General features: G+C 43.5%; 1 protein-coding gene across 8 annotated transcripts; it reads right to left on the reverse strand.

Moving 5' to 3' along the window:
- Positions 1–1,862: 1,862 nt before the first annotated feature.
- On the reverse strand, positions 1,863–15,856 carry LOC104554217 (solute carrier family 22 member 2). Of its 8 annotated transcripts, XM_061991628.1 has the most exons (12): positions 15,772–15,856; positions 13,031–13,338; positions 10,793–10,896; positions 9,647–9,801; positions 7,299–7,467; positions 6,267–6,381; positions 6,048–6,154; positions 5,721–5,935; positions 4,828–4,936; positions 4,156–4,268; positions 2,468–2,567; positions 1,863–2,001 (listed from the first exon to the last, which is right to left on the reverse strand). In XM_061991628.1, exons 1-12 carry the CDS (start codon positions 15,797–15,799, stop codon positions 1,935–1,937), a joined length of 1,590 nt encoding a protein of 529 aa, XP_061847612.1. In that variant the 5' UTR covers positions 15,800–15,856; the 3' UTR covers positions 1,863–1,934. The 8 variants fall into 8 exon arrangements, 6 of the variants coding, with proteins under 6 accessions (XP_061847612.1, XP_010195455.2, XP_061847611.1 ...); XM_010197153.2 differs by lacking the exon at positions 15,772–15,856 and having other exon boundaries at positions 13,031–13,569; XM_061991627.1 differs by lacking the exon at positions 15,772–15,856 and having other exon boundaries at positions 1,863–2,205; positions 13,031–13,569.
- Between the last annotated feature and the right edge of the window lie 42 nt (positions 15,857–15,898).

Raw genomic sequence — 15,898 nt, forward strand, 5'->3', positions numbered from 1 at the left:
AACCATGATAACAGGGTCATGAGTAAGGAAATGGATAAAGCGCATTTGCTCCTGTTCTCATCAAGGTGCCCTCAGAAGCAAATGACCAGAAGGCGCTTGTAGGTGACACTCAAGCAGAGTTGTACCAGAGCCTGCCACTTCCGTAGCTCCTGTTGTGGCAGTAACAGTGCTTAGGGAAAGAAATGCCAGTGGCATAGGTAAGGATCTCAAAAGTCAGCTTCTCTAGTTACTCTTTTATTCATCCCCGTATTTACCTTGCTTGACTTCTTGCGACCTCCTCTATTTTATTTCTGCAGCATTTTTAACAAGTTTTGAATCAATGAATTGTAATAAAGAGAGTTGTTGTGATAGATGTGTTGCAGAGTAGAGATCCTTCTGCAACCACAGCACGACATCAGCTCTGAAGACCCATAATTACCTCCCCACTGGCCCACTTGACCATATCAGAACAAGCTTGTTCCCCTCCGACCCTGAAGTAAATACTAGTTTTGCAACTGCCTGGTTCAAAGTCATGTCATTCTCACTCTATCCCTGCTCTTCTCAAAGAGATCTCATCATTGGCCTGCTTTGCTAGCTAACATACTTCACTGCCTTTGAGGCCCTCACGGCAGCACTGAACATTAACCTGGGCTCAAGCAAGTTGGAAGGAAGGGCAAGGTCACTATACTACTGCCCTGGGAAGCAATCCTGGGGGAATTTCACCCTGCCTACAAGAGTCCAGCAAGCAACACTTTGCTCAGCTGGGAGGTCTCTCCCTGCAAACGATCGTTAAAGGGAAGCAGTATCATGTGCCCTGCTCACAGCATCCTTATTGAGAACTAGTGTTTCCAAGCAGTACTAGGGCCCAACCACATGAATAGCAAAGCAGAGGTGCAGAACCGTTGTGCCCACTTTCCTCTGCAACCATGAGTCTGTTACAGTTGCACAATGGGATGGACTAGGAAATATGTGAGAGGTGCTGGATATTTCCCGGCAGACCCAGTGTTGTCCCTAATGCTCTCTGAAGCACAAGACATCTGGCCAAATCCCTGGTCAGAGCCCTGCAGATCCTGAGGCCTGAGCCCAGGTGTCTCCAAAGCAGTGCCCCTACAGGGCTGCTCCCTCCAAGCAGAGATACAGCCCTGTCCTGGCTCCAGTCCCATTCTAAGCTGTCAGCACTGCAGGACTGGTGGGCTCTCAGTCCCTCATCTGGCAGCTTTTCCCCTGACTGGACTCTCAATGTATTCTTTAACAAAATTCTGCATGTCTGTGCTTGCACACATTTATAATGCTACAGTGGCCTAGGAAAATAAAGAGTTTTGTACAAAAAAAAAAAGGTATAGATTATCCACTATGAAGTTGACATCTAATAACAAAACTTGGTTACACATTGAAAACTGACCAAGGAAGACTATGAGTCTGTCCCATTCACGCACTTGCTCTGGAGTTGCCATATGCCTACGGCCAAAAAAATCCACAATGAGGGCTACTGTATAACCATATGGACACACTATAAAGCTAGCAAAAAAGTGTGCAAAGCTGTTGCAAGTTGTAACTAGATTTTACAGGGTTTGTGGTCACCTCAGTTACACAACAGAGGTAAATCTGTTAAATTATGCTGCTTCTTCATAAAAACAAATTCAAGCTTTATGGAGGCTTAGAAGATTTTGATAGGATGGACTCTCAACCACCACCAAAGTTAAGATCTGTCCCCATATTGAGGTCTATAGAGATGGTATGAAAGTTTCCAGCCTTAAAACATAACTATCTTACCCTGTAGAAAGAGGAAAGCAGCTATTAATAGGAACAATCCCATCAGAAAAATCTAAACATAGGCATAAAGGATAGGCAGATTAAAAGAAAAAAAAAAGAAGAGGCAAGACTTTTGAGAGACTATTTATTCCAATTTGCCTTTCCATGCCCTAAAGCAGACTTCTTAAGCAGTTATGCCTTCTTCAGTCACGTCCTACTTCTGACGTCTGAACATGGAGATAGATGGTTTTGGTCTTTGGAACACTTTTCCTGTAAGAATATTAAGATATGAGCAGCAAATCAGGAATGAAGTTGTTCATTGAGCACATAACTTCAAGTTCTTCATTTGCTCTTCCTCTATCCCAGTGAAAATGAGCATCTAATCCTCTAGGTTTGCTCTGGCTCCTTAGTAGATACTGGTGCTTCACTCATCATAGAAGTAGCTGCTACCAAGATTATCCTTTTTCTGTTCCACTGTTAGTTATTTTGAAGCACAAATAACATTTATAACAGTGTTACACAGAGACTGGTGCAGTTGTTATTCACAGGCTAGTAAAGGACTACATGGCCTGTTTACAGATATCTAGGCAGACAAATGGTAAAGAGAGTACAAAAACTCTCCAGCTAGAGTCTCAGAATTAATTAGCAACTTCCCTGGGCTTCCCCAAAGAGCTTTTGACAATGATTTTGCACAATTTTGAGTTAAAGCTGTGAAGAACTCATCATCCTGACTCACCTGTGAAAGTTTTCAACATCTTCAACAGTCTCAGGCAAAACTCTTCCTTTAGTTTCAGGTAGAAGCAACACCAATCCACCCGCAATCAAGCCAAGAACCGCTTCAAATTGAATAGATGTACATATATGTTGGCATACATCAACCTCCAGCATATACACCACGTTCTACTCCCTGACACAAGGGATTCTTTTACTTTTTTCTTCACACAGGGTGTGTATCAAGGGTAAATGTAAAACTGTCATGCCGATTCTGGAGGATGTGGTTGCCATGTGGAGACAGCAAAGTTCAGCTGTGACTCGTGCTCTGAACTAGGGCATCTTAGACTGGGTAGGTAATTCTTCCTCTATAGAGGAAAGAATCCTTTCTAGTGCGACAGTATGCCAGGAAACACATTGAACTTTTCTGCTATCCACATAAGAAAATACATATACAAGGGATTATATATTATATATAATATATAATTATATATAATATATTTTATATATATATATTGTATATATTATATACAACGGGATAAAAGAAATTATCAGTGGAAAAATTTATCCACTTTGTTCTTTGGTGTCTATGTCTGTGGTAGTTTAACCCCAGACAGTAACTAAAGACCACACAGCTGCTCACTCATTCCTCCATCCTCCACACCCTCCAACCACTGTAGGATAGGGAGGAGAACTGGAACAGAAAATAAAACTCATAGGTTGAGATAAGAACAATGTAATAACTCAATTAATAAACATTATTATTAATAATGATGACAACAGAGATACACAAAACCCAAGTGATGCCCAGTGCAGTTGCTCACCACCTGCTGACCGATGCCCAAGCAGCGATCCACCCCTCCCCGTCAGCTCTCACCAATTTATATCCTGGGTGTGACATTCTGTGGGATGAAATAGCCCTTGGGCTAGTTTGGGTCAGCTGTCCTGGCCATGCTCCCTCCCAGCTTCTTGTTCAAGCCAGCCCACTCACTGGCAGGGCAGGGTGAGAAGCATCAAAGGCCTTGATGCTGTGCAGCACTGCTCAGCCATAACCAAAACATCCCTGTGTTATCAACACTGTTGTCAGCACAAATCCCAACCACAACCCCGTACCAGCTGCTAGGAAGAAAATTAACTCTACTGCAGATGAAGTGAGGACAGTATTTCAAATCTACTAATCATCCTATCTGTTAAAACCTGCAAACTGCCATTCCTGACATTTTTTTCTATAAATGTAAGTGTGCTGATCTAAAGATTCAGGAAAGCTTTGCAGAACCTAAGAATTCAGGTCACTAGTCTGCACAAGTGTAATAGCCACACTTGTACTCCATTAAATGGGCAATTGGGCGAAGTTCTAGGTTTTGGCTCCTAGACAATATACTTCACAGAAGAGCAGTAACTCATCAGATTTGAATACATCAAATATTAATCCCATCAAAATGTTTCTTGTCTCCTAGCCATCTAGGAGACATTGAACCTGTATTTATCACTAACTTCCTTTAAAATGCAAGGAACAATCATAAGGGCAAAGGAGACATAAATGCATAAACAAGCTTCAGGTTGTTACACATTGAAGGTTATGGCTTGTATAGACAGGTAAGAGCTTCTGTTGAACTTGGAACAACTGCTCCAGTGGCTTTTCCCTCCCTCTGAAACTCAGGCCCCACTGCTTCACCTCAGGAATGGCCAGTAAGGAGGTAAGGTGGCACTTACTGAAGACTATCAGTGGCAGATCAGGCCAGACTTCCACCAGTCTGTAGACAATGAATGGGACGATCATTCCACCAACATCACACAAGGAAGAGCAGACCATCACTCCAAGATTCCTGATTCAACAGCAAAGAGATCACGTTAGTGTCAGAGTACTGCCAATGGAAGGTGACAGATCACAACTCTGACCCTTGTGCAGGACAAATCCAAGCACCACATGACACCTCAGATCTCTCATCAACCCTGATTGTCTCCGCATTTTCCTTTATTTCTTATTGATTAAGGGAATTAATTAATGACTTAATATTTTTCTAGTTATATATCATTAGAAAATAATTATTTGATAATATATTATTCTAGATTAAAAATATAGCATAGATAGAATGTTATGTATTACATAATTATTAATCGATTGCTGTTTCATAATTAACTAATACGAAGGGGGGGAAAAAAGTCACATTTCCCTTTGTCATGAGTTTTCATCTGCCTTAAAATACAATTGTTTTCTTTATTAAGCTACACCTTTTCAAAATTTTTTACTCCATCTACTTTATACTCAATAGTACTCACATAGCTCAAGTATTTGAGGATAATATAGCATAAAATGTAATATACACACCAGCCTCAACTATTTGTTTCCAAGCCAAATGCCAATAAGGAGGAGGATGCACCTACCTGATGTATGTTGGATACAGTTCAGTGTTTACAAAGCAAACCATTTCAAAAGCCATTGTGATTCCCATTCTCCCAATGCAAGCAGTGACCACTTTTAACCAATGGATATCTGCAGAGAAATGCATTCAGACATTTAGCAGGTGTCAGTCAATACACCAGTGTCTTTTTAGGGGGATCTCCGATTCTATGTCACTCGATGTTTTTAATGGGTCTTGTTTCTCCTGTGTGAATGAGGGAAGGAGAAACAGTCATCACCACGTGAGCTATGGCATGGAGACCCTCCCAAAGCAGCAGTGGAGACCCAGGTGCTTTGAAATTTATTGCTAGCAGTCCTACAAAATTGACCTCATTTCACTTCCGCAACACAAGGAGCATCACTAAAAGTCAGAGAGACGGCATCCAATGGCAGAGGCACGGGTTTGCAACATCTTTGGGGCTGGACCTTAGGGAAAGGGAAAAAGCTAGGTGCTGTCCCCCAGGGGCAGAGGTGAGAAGGTATTACAAGGCCAAACAATGCTGGGATGTGGAACTGCAACAGGGTCCAATGCCAGCTTAGGGAGGTGTAACAAAGTTGTGGTAAGGTGGAGGTAGATCTCTCCAATAACGAATGATAGGATAAGAGAAAATGCATTCGAGTTGCACCAGGGGAGGTTTAGTTTGAACATTAGGAAGATTTTTCTTTCACCAAGAGGGTTATTAAGCATTGGGACGGACTGCCCTGGGAGGTGGTAGAGTCACCATCCCTAGAGATATTCAAAACATGCACGCATGAGGTGCCAAGGGATATGGTTTAGTGGTGGGCTCAACGGTGTTAGGTTAGCGGTTGGACTCGATCTTAAAGGTGTTTTTCAACTGAAATGGTTCTCTGGTGGGCCCTCCTGCAGGTGACTCACCGTCTGGTATGAGGGCTGTGACAAGGCAGGCAGCCCCAGCCACCAAGTTTGCTGCAGCCCAGGGGTAGCGCCGCCCGATGCGGTCGATGCTGATGATGATGAAGGCGGCAGCTGGGAATTCCACAAGCGCAGAATAGAGGAAATCCAGGTACATGTTCTCAGAAGCTACTCCCATGTGCATGATGAGCCCCTGGTAGAGGACAGAGCTTGTGAACCTAGGCAGAGAACAACATCGCAGCTTTGTTAATCAGAGAACACGGGTCTGTGTCCCACTGGAGCCTTCAAAACCAGAGCTTCTAAAACAGTTCTTCAATATTATCTCCTTACCAGTTATACATCAAAATTAACGTGTTTTTTCTCATCTGTGGTGTCTTGACAAGGTCAGTGATTGAAGGACTCTGCTTCCCACCATCTTCCTCTTCAAATGTAATATCCTGTGGGAGAGATAGTGCAAGCTATAAAATACAGTAAGTTTCTACTGGGAAGAACCGATGGAGGGGACTAGCATGATGTTTACTTATACACATAAGCAAACCCTGAGCTTACCTCAAAGTGGGAAGGCGTCTTTTTCCGATTTATTTTAGCCATATTTCTGACAATTTTCATAGCTTTGTCATTTTTCCCTTGAGATATCAGCCACCTAGGAGATTCTGGAAGGCACCTACAATGCAAGTGAATCCTATTATATGCCAACACATGAAGTCCATATAGTGCTCTCACGTATGCAGACTACGGAGAGAGCACTTAGGTTGAAAAGAGGCAGGTGGGATTTTTGTTTGGGGCTTTTTTGTGTCATACTCCCATCCACTTCCACCACCATCTCCTGCCCCATCAGAGAAAGTAACAATACTGAAATGGGAGGAGAAGTAGTTGTGGTAGCAGCTTTAGTCAGAGGTGAGTTTAGAGATAAATCAGGGAAGGGGTTTGAGTGAGATTAGTGTTATTTCATTCAGTCCTTTTCACCATAAACTGTCTTCCCAGGGAGCTATTTTCTAGTTGTGCCACCACAAGTTAAGAAGAAGTAAACAAGCTAGAATTGGCTTACCAATTTGCAAATATGGAAAAAGGAAGACAACGAATCTCTTCCTACTATTCCTAACTTCTTGACCCATCCAGACAATTTCCCAAATCCAAAGCACTCAAACTGAAAAATATCAATCAAAAATAAAGATGAATCCACGTGCCTTCTTTTGGTTGGACCGCAAAAAGATGCAACTTTTTTCATTAAAAGAATATGTAAACAACCTGTTGGAGTTCTGTTAGCATTCAGTGATCTCTCAGCAACCTTTCCAGTTTAGGATCCACTAGATTATGTCAAGGCATTGCTTTTCCTTAACAAAATACTTCACAAAGATAATTTATGATCCTAAACCACTTGATTTCTCAACATCGTCTTTCTTTTGAACAAAAGCCAGCTTCTTATTTCCCTCTCCTTTTTGCTGTGTACCTCCTCTTTGCACTAAGGTGCGCACAACCGAAAAGTAGTGTCAAATCTTGCTCAGTATCAAGCCTTGAGAAGCGGATGAAGCTGGGGTTTGGTTTGTGGGCAGGGCAGAGGTACAATGAAAGCCCGTTTACCAGTAGTAGAGTAGGAAGAAGCAGCTCGGCAGGGTGACAGTGAGCTGCAGCCACCGCCAGTAAGGAATGGCATAAGCAATGGCATCAAAGACCAGGAGACCAACGGAGAAGGCTGTCTGGTAGAGGATGCCCACTGTTCTCCGGTACTTTGGGCCCACAACTTCTGTCACTGTAATCAGAAAGAGGGATGAGTGAATGACAGCTCAGCCACGACTGCTCAGCACAAAAGTAACTTGCTCTGCAGTGAATTCTGGAACAGCACCCTGAAGAAACCTTCTTGGTAATCCTGGGCTTCCTGGCATAAAGGCTCCAAAGAAACATACCCTGGTGCTTTGCAGACAAATGCTCATTGTCACCCAAACTCTCAGCAAAGGAGAAAACGCTGCTCCTGCTCTCACACTGACCTAAGGCATCCAGTACTGTCCTCTGTCACAGAAAACTCTTGAGGAAATCAAACATTCCTCAAAGTGTACAGATGACTCACAGTAAAGCCTAACATCAACCTCCTTAAGTCCAACCCAACATGTCTCCAACCCTATAACAAACCATCATATTTTATTCTCTAAGAGCAGCCTTTCAGCCTGTGTCTCACTCTAAGTATGTAAGAAACACTTGTGCCATGAGATGGCATAAAGCTTCCTGGTCACCATGGCTTCACGACTCATCTGCACTTTGCAACTGCATGTCGCAAGAAGAGACCTACATTGTAAGTCTTGTTAATACCAAGATAAAAGTAGCTATTCCACCAGGCTGGCACAAATATGCTCACAATTCTGATTTTGTGATTTCAAAAAAGAAAACCAATTAGAAAAAGAAAAGAAAGCAGCTATTCAGAGGTGTTGTGTTTAGGAGCCTTGGATTAGCTAATACTACTCAGTTAAATAATGCACAGAAATAAAGACATGTCCTCAGGCTCAGCAGGACTGAGCTAAAAGCAGCTGAAGAGTAGAGAAATGTCACAGGAGAGTATGACAAGAAGGTTGCTCTGTCATCCTACCCTTCCCTAGGCCTTCAGTATTGGCTGCTGTTAGGGAGAAGATAAAAGTTTAAAGGGGCTTTGGGGGTGATTCTATGTGACTTTTAACTCATGATAGAGTTTCAAGGAAGTTCCAGAAGTAACAACGTGTAACGGAGGAAAAATATCAGGACAGGGCAAGTCATTGTCTTGATAGCAACTTTATGCTCTAAAATGGCATCAAGTTCCCCAGAAGAGGTGAAGAAAGATTTAATTTGTGCCAGGAAAATATTTAAGAGCCAAAGGAGCATCTACAATATGCACAGGAAACAGCAATCACGTCTTGGCAGATGATGGCCCAAACTGTGGGCTAGACATTTTTATTTATATCAGACATCTGGATAACTGCATTAGCAAGATGTCTCCACTAGAAGACTTCACATTTCAGAGTGTTGACATGGACAACTTTATCACCATCACAGTGAACTGGATCACTCAGAGCTACTCTGTAGAGCAACCTGACATGATCTATTTCAGATAAAGCCCTATTGGGCAGCATTTAATGTATTTAAATTGTTGCTTTGGTGATTCCTTGGCATTGGGCTGTTTCAGTAACAGCCTGAAATCCACACAAGAAAAGTCCCAGGCAGGTATACCATGTACCCAAAAGCTGAGCTGGCCCCAGCCCTGCTGCCACACAGCTGTGATTCACTGCCAGCCATGATCAGTGTGAGGTGCTGGGAGAAGCACCAGGCAGGTGGTGGAGACCCCATCCCTGGAGATCTTTAAAAGTCATGTAGATGAGATGCTGAGGGATATGGTTTAGCAATGGGCTTGGCAGTGCTAGGTTCAGCAGTTGGACTCAAAGATCTTCAAGGTCTTTTCCAACCAACCAATTATATGATTCTACAGCCTGTCTCCTTGCATTGCTTTTCAGCCCCCTGGGTTGGCCTGCACTCAGACAAGCGCACAGATACCAAACAGCTTGTCTTTTTCTCAACAGGTACATGCTGTTCTTCATTTGTTTTTAGGCTGTAAAGCATCTGTTTGCCTTTTAATACTCTTTGTGTCATAAAAATACCTCTAATTTCCCTTACCCTATGCCTGCTTCTTTAATGGCCTCCTCTGTCATCACACTCTCAGAGACTGGGCTAGAGTAGCTGCAGTCTGCCCTGGGACCATCACCTTCCTCAGACCATGCCTAAGGGCCCTGATCTGTTGCACCATAGGAGAAAGCTTATGTTGACATAACAGCCCATTAGGGAGAAGAAATAGTGTTGCTATTGGAGGCCTTTTTAAAAGCAGTTCATTGTTTTGTTTGGTTTCTTGGAAGGTTTTTTTCCCCCTCATCTTCTGCATCTAGTCTGAGTCCTGGGCAAAGGTCTGAACTCACCCAGGATGTAGCCTGCGGTCCAGCAGCCCTTGCTGACAAGCCCTTGCAAGAAGCGGAAGATGACTATCCACAGGTATGTGGGCACGAAGACCAGAAGGATTCCACAGATAATGTTTGCAAGAATTGTAATCAAGAGGCAAAATTTTCGGCCAAATCTGCATTGGAAGAGAATAGGAATAAAGCAAAACACTGGTCATGAAAACACAAGTGTTTGAGTAGAAAGAGCTTTATGCATCTTTGGAAAACAAAATCCAACTTTGCTATACAAAGGATAGATGAATATTGATTTTTATTCTTAGCCCATTACTCAACTGCTTTTCAGCTCCCTAAGAAATTACAGTGCCAATTGCTCTGCAATTCCTCAACAACTTTCAGGCTTCTCAAAGTAAGAAAAACATCCCAAGTTAAAGAGCAGCAATAGTCCCAATATTTGCACATATTTGGGCTGTGACATCTCTAAATTTCAGAACAGGCAGTTTAGTGATTTGGGGTTTATAATGACATGAAAAATGAACACGGGTATTACATACCCCAACCTAACCCCAAAAATCTTGTCTGGAGGGGCCTTGCTCTAAGTGGGCTGCATTTCGCATCTGGATCAGCTCACAGTCTGTGTACTAACAGTGTCTAGGTAGGAAGGCAACAAGAGGGAAAGGTTATACTGGCTGCCTGGGCAAGAGTGGCTATCTCTGAACAGAGGTGTTAAAGATAAGATTCTGTGATGCCAGGATATGGGGGTTTCCAAACCGACACTCCTGCTGTGTCTACCTGGCAATCTCTGTGGATAAGATTTCAAAGTTTGTCCCGAGGAAGAAAGATGTTTCCAAGCTCCAAAACAGCATTTCCTGGCTTTTGTTACACCTCCAGGCTCTGCTGTCGCACAGTAGGGAGTTTTGGGTGTATGGTCCTAAAATAGCTTTTGTAGACTCTGTAGGACCCAGAGCCAAAGAGATTTGTGCACATCACCAGGTAAGACCTAAGAGACTGAGTACTCCCTGGTAATGCTGTGACTGAACATCCAGGTAGCCAACCTTGAGAAGAACAGAGATGATAGCAGTTGCACAACTTTTCTATGCTTTTACCTAAGCTCAACTGCTGAACACTGATCAGAGAGGTCAGAGGGTTTTATCACCAGCACACACATACCTGTCTGCTATGTAGCCAATGTTTATGGAGCCAATAAAAAACCCAGCGTTCACAGCAGACTGAAAGATGTCCAGCTTCCAAGAGTCCTCACACACCAGGTTAAACTAAAAGAGCAACCACAGTTAGAATCAGAAGAGTAAAATGAGGAGCTTGCTTACATTCACAAGTCTCCTATGCTTCAGTTAAAGATTTTGGCTTGTTTATGGGTCAATGCCTGTTCTCTCAGCACTCAGAAAACCTACTAACTTAATTATATGTCCCACACTAGAATCATGTTCAAAGCCCTTGAGAGTTTTCTGGTCTTTCCCATTCATATCCTATTCTGTGTTACTGGAAATAACATAACTGACTTAATACCTGGCATGATCAGCACACTACCTTGTGTCAGGCCCTGTTGACCAAATCAGCATGGACCTGATGATCACCCCGAGTTTTTCAAACAACCTTTTTTTAGGGCTGTTAGTGGACAACTCTAACCAGTTCTGGTTGCCTCATCCCTTCATATGCTCCAGTAGTCCCTACAATCCCCTCAGAACCAAATATGATGCCTTTGCTAAGTGTACCCTACATGGTTGCAGAAACCTGCCTCATCCCAGATCCCATGGAGCAGCAATTCCCTAAAAGGAGGGTGGGAGGAGATTTCTGTACCTGAGGCCCACAGCATTTTCTCTCTGCTCTGGCCTTTTGCTCAACTAAATTGTCCTACAGCCTAACATGTCTGGAGACCAGGTATTTCTTAGCACACGAATGGACACATACATTTGCAATCTGGCCTTAGCTCTTCTTGAGTAGATATACATAAAAGCTACTACAGAATAAGCTATTCAAAAAAATCTCTCCTAACATGACTGAGAATCCCTTGCTACCCTACAGGTAGCTGTGCATCTTTCATCAACATAAAGCCAGAGATTCCTCCTGATGCTCTGTGGTGTTTACTGCAAAGATATTATTTCATGTGTAATTTTTCCCTTCAAGCAAAGTAACGTGTTTTACTCTGAACTATCCCTTCCTTTGCTTATCTGCCAGAGCAAAGGACAACGTAAGAGTTGAGAGCCTTCACGGGAACAGTCAAATCCAGAAACAAAACACATTGCCAAAACACACAGACATGCACATGACATTTCTGGTTATCCTGTGAAAGAAACAGCTTGCGTGCCTGGCCTTAGATACCCTTCAGAAAACTAACGTGAGAGTGTCGATTACACAAATCCACAGAAACTGCAAGCTGTCAGCTTCACACAATCTCAAGAGATCACTGGGAGGGGGGTGCCATTTGGACCACAGCATCTGCACAAGCCTTTTGCAGCAAGACATGCCTGCTGTGCCACTGCTTTGTAGAAGTCCTGTATCACACCCCACCCCATTCAAGGTATCTCAGTTCTATATCACACAGTCCATACTTTGCTGAAAGTACACTTATAGTACATCACCCAAAACCTAGCTCCAACCTCTTACAAAGCTATTAATGTTGAAGTTGCTAGAAAATAGAATTTACCTGCTGCTGTTGTACATGCTAGACACGTTGGTGACAGAATCCCGACTTTCACCACCTCTTGAAGCAAGGTAGAACTTTACGACAAAATCACATTTGTCATCCCTGATACTGATTGACAAAAACCCTGAAGTACCCCAAGTAACTTAAATACCATTTTCAGTTTATTCACATGCATTTTGAGAAAAACAGTCATATTTTATGTGATTTATTCCTGAGTTCAGCTGTTTCATTGTAGGAGGTGATCACCTTTTCCCCCATGAATTTTAAGAGACTTCATTAAAAAAAAAAAACCTAATATCTTCACATCTGGGCACAGCTCCCAGGAAGATTGGGAGGTCTGTGTAATACACTTGCTGAGGGATCAGCCAGTTTTGTTTGCAGCCCTTTGAGCCGCTGCTCCCCCAGCAGCGCTGTTTACACACCTCCACCAATCGGACCTCTCATGGGACGGGAGTTTCTTTCAGCACTAAACTTTATCTACTGAGGGATTTATTTGCTGAAATATGCTTTGCCCCCCCAGCTGGGGATATAAAACTCCAGAGCAGCCAAGGCAACACTTCACAGCAAGGACAGAAGGAAGACAACTTGCAAAGCTCCCTGAGGCAAGTTCGCAGCAAGAGGATCCCCCTCATCCAGGTAAACAGGCCGCAATTTTAACGCTGCCTTTGCTATACCAGCCCTCTCCTACACCTCTCAGCTTGACTGCAACTGAGGGGCAAGGGAAGGGAGATGTTCATTTTTACCTCAGTCACAAGAGAGGTGCCTGGGAAGTCGTAGAGCCAGCCATCCTGGCAGGGCCCGAGCAGCACAGAGCTCCGGTTACCCACGAGGCTGCCGAGGGGATCGGTGCAGCTGACGCCCGTCACGTTCCAGTCCACCTCGTACCTCCTGCAGCGGCTGCTGAAACTGGCCTCATGGCCACCCCACTCGGGAACAGTGTGATTCAGCTGCTCCTCCAGGCTCCAGCCACACCGCTGGCTCAGCTCAGCCACCCCAGGGCTGAAGCAGCGATGCTCGGGGGTAAACCCGAAGAAGACGACACCCACATACACTGGGGTGAAAGCAGCAGAAAGCAAACACAAGACAAAGAAAGTTTGCTTCTGAAACCTGTCAAATTCTCCAACACTCTCCAAAATGTCATCTAGGGTTGGCATTTTTGCATCAAAACCACCTCAAAAACCTTCATGTAGGTCTTCTCTGCAGCACTGATATTTAGTTGGCAGCGAAGCTATTTAAGTAACGAACACATTTGACCAAAAGTCAAGACTAACTCCATAAATTATTAAACTACATGTTGCAAGAATTTTTTTAGGTTTCATTTCAATTCAGACCTTAATCCACCCAGGGAGAACTTGCATTTAATCCTTAATCAGAGCATGTATGTTCCTTTTCCATACATTCCGTACACACTCACAGGACTTCAGGGCTTTTTTTAATCAGTCCAACCAGCTTCCCAAAGGAGAAGCACTTTACGGAGCAAGTACAGATAGAAAATTCCACCAACATGCAAGCAAATGAAAAGTTTAGTGTAGAAGATGCCAGGCACCACATGTCAACAAAGGTGACCAATCGGGTTCTATAAAGAATCGGTAAGTAGACTGTGGAACAGAAGTGTCTCTACATCGAGCCATGTAACAGCAAAGGAGTAGCGTTTCTGCAAACTCCAGTATTGGCCACGTAGCCACACTTACTCTCCCCACTCCTCCATTTCTACATCAGAGAACACAATTATCACCTGACCATATTTTTTCAGTAATATAGGAGATAAAAAGCATTTGCTAAGGAATTAGGCACTGGGAATAGCTTTTGGAAGCCATAATATACCTAAAGCCAAAACAGCTATTTCTTACCATAGAAGACCTGTAAGACCTCAAGTAGAATTCATGGCAGAGCACTCACAAAAAATCCAGTTATATCAGGCTCCAATGATACTCTGTGCTGTCTATAGACAGATTTGCTACTCCAAGACCTTCTGCTGACAACTGTTGCTTCCATTAGAAAAAGCGTAAGTGAAGGCAGTATTTTAAAGATGGAACAAAAGTGAAAAATGGTCTTAAAAGTGACTTGTGCAGTTTTAGGCATCCAGGCAAAAAAATTAAGAGAGACTTCTGCTCAATCCACTCCAGAAAACAAGCAAGTTTAGAAGGCCATTCTGGCCTGGGGATAGAATCAGTTCATTTGGTCTTGCTGCTTCTTTGCCATCAGAACAACAGTGGCTTAACCACCTGGGAAAGCTACTTTGTGTACCAGCACTCTCTAATATCATTCCCTGCACTATATAGACATGCCCCTTCCTCTCAGGCAGGAATGGCTGAAGCAAAGCAAGAACTCCTCTCTGCAGCCACTGGCAGATGCATTACCCCAAACCTAGCCCAGCACCACCCCACACCAGACTTTATACTCTGTGGCTGCAGGAGCTTCCATGTGGAGCTGAGAAGGGGGATGAGGACATAGAAGTCCACAGCAGTAGCCATGCTCACAGGTGCCCCCACAGCCTTCCTCAGCAGGAGGCCGTGTGCAGTCATCCAAGGCCAAAGAAAATGAAACCAAAGCCTACATGGGAAGTGGGAGAAGCTTCAAGCCATTCATCTGTATATTAAAAAACACATCCAAAAAACCATCACGCTTCTTTTCTAGTAGCTTTGTTTAGCCAGTTAGTAATGGCATGCATAAGTTCCACTTCACTTTAAGAGCCAGAGCCTTTTGCACTGATTTCATACCACCCTCTCTACAGTCCACAGGGGCTGGGTGGCATGTGCCATGTGGTCTCAAGGGCTCACTTCCCAGGGAGTTGGGCTGTCCACTGACAGGGTTTCTCCTCCTGGCCCAGTCACTTGTACATACTCATCCAGTCCGCACTGTCCTCCTAAGACTTTCTGTCTAAGCAAGACACTCTACCGGAAAAACAGTCCGGTGAAGTGAGTCATACATCCAGCACTCAATAAGACTCAATTAGCTTACCTACAAATGCCCAGACAAAATGTGGGCAATAGTTCCAAGACTAGGCATTGAAGCCACTCACCACTGTCAGCTGCATATTACAAACATATCACCAATATTGCTCAGATAAGCATCCCTTAGGTGCTTAGGCAGAGTGCCTCTGCTCTACCTAAGCCTTCTTAAGCACAGTCACAACAAAGAGATCACATAGTCTTAGGCCCTAATACACGGGAAGTCATTTCACGCAGTAGGCTTAAACAGCTCCAAGATGCCAGCCTTGAAGACCTGGGGGAGGGCAAAACCAGTCTTCAACATCCATTGAGAACTGTCACAATGACAGTATTAAAAAAAAAAACCCAAAAACCACAACACTGCCAAGCCTCTCATTCCTTCACATCAGTCCAAGTAGAAAAAATGCTGCTTTTGTTTTAAGTATGACAAGATGCAGTTTTAGTTGATCTGATTTACAGCTCTGCTGGTAACAGTACAAGAGAAAGAAAACCCAAGTCTGATAAAAGAGAGAATACACCACTGGGGCACTTACCTATATATTCTGATCTGTCATCCAGCATCAGTTCTCATTTTGAGTGATGGGATTAAGATATTCGCTATCACAGCAGAAAAGGTCATCACCAGCCTGATGAGCATTACAGACTAGCGTAAGAAAGATT

The sequence above is a fragment of the Colius striatus genome, chromosome 2, assembly GCF_028858725.1.
Source record: "Colius striatus isolate bColStr4 chromosome 2, bColStr4.1.hap1, whole genome shotgun sequence".
NCBI classification, from domain to species: domain Eukaryota; kingdom Metazoa; phylum Chordata; class Aves; order Coliiformes; family Coliidae; genus Colius; species Colius striatus.

Bases quoted from the DNA above. Each gene is read 5' to 3' on its own strand.
- LOC104554217 (XM_010197153.2), bottom strand. From the start codon at position 13,441: ATGCCAACCCTAGATGACATTTTGGAGAGTGTTGGAGAATTTGACAGG. The intron at 6,382-7,298 runs GTAAACGGGCTT...CTTGCATTGTAG, and splicing joins TTCTTCCTACTCTACTACTG to GTGCCTTCCAGAATCTCCTA. The intron at 5,936-6,047 runs GTAAGGAGATAA...TTCTCTGCCTAG, and splicing joins TTAATTTTGATGTATAACTG to GTTCACAAGCTCTGTCCTCT.